At 43.5% G+C, this 4,235-nt stretch overlaps 1 protein-coding gene across 3 annotated transcripts in view; it reads left to right on the top strand.

Moving 5' to 3' along the window:
• Positions 1 to 792, top strand: part of LOC135505160 (myozenin-1-like) — an 11,267-nt gene extending 10,475 nt beyond the window's left edge. For all 3 annotated transcript variants that reach the window (XM_064924293.1, XM_064924292.1, XM_064924294.1), the window contains 2 exons: positions 1 to 75; positions 203 to 792. The exon at positions 1 to 75 is cut by the window's left edge and continues 97 nt beyond it. In XM_064924293.1, coding sequence (XP_064780365.1) covers positions 1 to 75; positions 203 to 443 — 316 coding nt within the window. In that variant the 3' untranslated portion in view covers positions 444 to 792. The remainder of the gene's footprint in view (positions 76 to 202) is intronic.
• The last annotated feature ends 3,443 nt before the right edge of the window (positions 793 to 4,235 follow it).

The following is a 4,235-nucleotide window of genomic DNA, read 5'->3' on the forward strand; positions in this document are numbered from 1 at the left end:
GACCTCTACCATGCACCACCACATGGCTGGACCACATACCCCCCACGACATGCCTAAGTTCAAGAGCTTCAATAGGTAACACACACCTGCTGAGAACCTCAACCCACAGTCTTCAGTGTACGTCAGCTATGACATGGCCTTCAATCTGCTGATGTAACTACCATGTACACTGTACATAATGATATTGATATTTGATTGACAGGACGGCCCTGCCCTATGGCGGCTCCGAGAACGCGGGAGGCCACTTGACCTTCGAGCCTCCCGAGATCCTATTCGCCCAGCTGGAGGCGGAGTCCCTCCACTCCCTGCAGGGGGACATTAGGTCCCGCCCCTCGTTCAACCGCACCCCCATCGGCTGGGTGTGTAACCTGGAGGACAACTCACACATCCACATAGAGCTGGACAACATGCTGCCCTTCGACGGAGAGACGGATGATCTTTAGACACACACACACACACACACACACACACACACACACACACACACACACACACACACACACACACACACACACACACACACACACACACACACACACACACACACACACACACACACACACACACACACACACAACCCAGCTGTACTTACACATATATGTTGATGTGTACAGGTATTTATTTGCATGAAACATACATGGATGAAGAGAGAAGAGAAGAGACAGAAGGTGATGGTGATGATGAAGGCGATGGTGATGATGAAGGGGGAAAAGAAAGTGATGAAGATAATAAGACAATAACCTTGACAGTAGGAAATGTAGCCTGGATTAAACTGTATTTACCAATAAACCTTTTCCGTGTACAGAAATTCTGCTTACTGAGCTCTGCTTATTTTCAATCTATTTTATCCCTCAACACATTAGAAATCAGGTCTGCTCTGCTACAGTATCGTCATGACGTCATTCGTACAGTACCACAGAGGCAGTTCAGCTCATTGACCAGGAGAGGGCGGTCGCGAGCCGTTTAGTCCCACAGTGACGTCATTTACAGTGAGAGAGCGATCGGGAAAAACGGGGGTGCTTATGTATTGATTTGTGGTTAATAATAAAAAATTATAAAAATAAAATAAATATCACTGCTATGCGGAAGACACACACACACACACACACACACAAAGGGCGTGCTGTCGCGAGAGCAGCGTGTCGGGTTCACAGCACTGGATTGAAGGCTGGATTGTGCGCCTCTCCTCTCCGTCGTTATTTTTACCGGGACAGCACGAGACTGGAACGGGACACTAACGGGACCCGAGGTGAGAACTCCATCTACGAGAGATAAAGGCAGGGACACGGGGTAGTCATTCACCTGTAAATAATTGCAGCGGACGCACGCGGCAAAGAGTTCGAGCGTGGTGCCGCGCGGCCAGATGTGACATAACGGCTGTCATCTTCTGTGCGTAGTTTATGCTGGCTAGGATGCCCCCCCCCCCCTCTCTCTCTCTCTTTCTCTCCTTCTCTCCTCTGTTTATTGCGCTGCAAGGCTGTAATGGATGTCCATTATTCACGTAGCCGTGACCAGTATCTCCACGAGGTTCGCTTTGGGCATCATTAAGGCTCGTTTTTATAACAGACGGAGATTCTGTTGACCGGGACTAGCCTCTAACCCGTTCCGTTAGGCTATTCAATTTTATTACAGCTGGTTTGCGTTAACTATTAAGTGCCCGGCGACTTGTTGATAGAAAGCCATCCTCAACCCCGGTAGCAGGTGTCATCATCTGTTTGTTCTGTATGGATGAGGTCAGTGGTGTAGTGGAGGGTATACGCAGATACGCGTTCTTCAGTGTGCATCTGCTAAATGACTTAAATGTAAATGCGTAGACTCACTTCTTAATCCCCATTGGTGCGTATCAAAGTAGTTTAGTTGAGTTATACGCCATATCAATTAATAGGACTGATGGAACAGATCGGAATGGCTTAACATTTTGATAAAGATCGGCCAACGGGTGAATGTTCCAAAATGCAATTTGCGGGAAAACATCTTTTAAAAATGCGCACCGCACATACAAGCGGTTTCATGGACAGTGGTGGACATTTCCTTCAGAAAAGGGGGGGGATGCAGCAACTATCATGGTTTGTTAATATGATTAGGATAATGCCTTTGGTTACATTGGAAAAAAAGTTGAAAGAACAGGAGAACACATAATGAGTAAGTTTTTATCAAAATAATGTCCCTTTGAAGCAAGTTAAGACATGGCTAATGATAGGTCCAACCCTCTCCTGGTAGATGGAAAGGCAGTGCCGAAAACCTTGAAATGTTGACGAGCTTCTGGCAAACTCCATCTCATGTGCTACAGAAACAATGCTAATCAAACAACAGTGCCTGCATACTTGAATTAAAGGGTAACTACTCTCAAAAATGAAAAATTCTTAGATTTTTCCTAGACCCCAAAAGTGGTCTCTTGATGTGGTTTGAGCATTGTTGTGTACTTAGAACATAAAATGTTGTTGTTTTTCTGTAAAGAAAAGTGTGCCAGAACAAAAACCTGAAAAACTTGGTAACATCTGAAACCTGTGCATTTCTGATTCAGTTTATCTGTTTCAATAGTAGGCCTACTATTAGCCTAATGAACAGAACAGCTTGGGTTGGCCTGACTGTGAAAGACCAATATGGGTATCATCATTTTAGGTCATTCAGAGTGTATGTCACGGTTTCTCAATTTTTCACACAGGGTGCCTTTCCTTTGCTGGGCGGGCCAAAATTAGAGTATAAACACTACGACAGACAGACAGACAGACAGACAGACAGACAGAGTCAGACAGAGTCTTGTACAGCTAACCCTGTGGGGACACACAATTAAGTCCCATTCAAAATCCTATTTTCCTAACCCTAACATTAGCCCAAAACCTAACCTTAACCCTAAACCTAATCCTAGCTCTTAACCCTAACCCTAACCTTAGCTCCTAACCCTAAACCTAATTCTAACCTAACCCTAAACCCCTAGAAATAGAATTTGACCTTGTGGTGACCAGCAAAATGTCTCCAGTTGGTCAAATTGGTGTTAATTATTCTTGTTGACACATTGGGTTAGCGTTGGGTTAGTAACCAAAAGGTGCCATTGAGCGAGGCACTTAACCCTAATTGCTTGTGTAAATCGCTCTGGATAAGAGCGTCTGCTGCTAAGCGTCTGCTAAATGACTGAAATGAAGACGTGGCTGAGCGTCTGCTAAATGACTGAAATGAAGACGTGGCTGAGCGTCTGCTAAATGACTGAAATGAAGACGTGGCTGAGCGTCTGCTAAATGACTGAAATGAAGACGTGGCTGAGCGTCTGCTAAATGACTGAAATGAAGACGTGGCTGAGCGTCTGCTAAATGACTGAAATGAAGACGCGGGGGTGGGTGATCATTGATAGACAGACATTTTTGCCATAGATTTTTCAATCCGATTTAAGTAAAAACTGTAACTAGGCAACTCAGGAACATTCAACGTTGTCTTGGTAAGCAACTCCAGTGTTTATTTGGCCTTGTGTTTTACGTTATTGTCCTGCTGAAATGTGAATTTGTCTCCCAGTGTCTGGTGGAAAGCAGACCCATAACATGATGCAGCCACCACCATGCTTGAAAATAACCAGAGTGATGTCTTATGTTGGATATGGCCAAAACATACTGCTTTCTTTTCAGGACAGCCATTAAACTCTGTAACTGTTTTAAAGTCACCATTGGCCTCAGTGAAATCCATGAGCAGTTTCCTTCCTCTCCGGCAACTGAGTTAGGAAGGACGCTTGTATCTTTGTAGTGCCTGGGTGTATTGATACACCATCCAAAGTGTAATTAATAACTTCATCATTCTCAAATTGACATTCAATGTCTGTTTTTATTTTTTTTGCATCTAACAATAGGTGCCCTTCTTTGCAAGGCATTGGAAAACCTCCCTTGTCTTTGTGGTTGAATCTGTGTTTGAAATTCACTACTCAACTGAGGGACCTAAAGCAGATAATTGTATGTGTGGGGTAAAGAGATGAGGTAGTCATTCAAAAATCATTGAAAACATTATTATTGCACACAGTGAGTCCATGTAACATATTATGTGACTTGTTAAGCACATTTACTCTTGAACTTATTTAGGCTGGCCATAACGAAGGTTTTGAATACCTATAGACTCAAGATATTTCAGCTTAAATGTTTTCATTAATTTGTAAACATTTCTAAAAACATAAATGGGGTATTGTGTGTAGGCCAGTGACACAAAATGTAAATGTAATATATTTTAAATTCAGGCTGTAACACAACAAAATGTGG

Source organism: Oncorhynchus masou, chromosome 18 (assembly GCF_036934945.1).
Source record: "Oncorhynchus masou masou isolate Uvic2021 chromosome 18, UVic_Omas_1.1, whole genome shotgun sequence".
NCBI classification, from domain to species: Eukaryota; Metazoa; Chordata; class Actinopteri; order Salmoniformes; family Salmonidae; genus Oncorhynchus; species Oncorhynchus masou.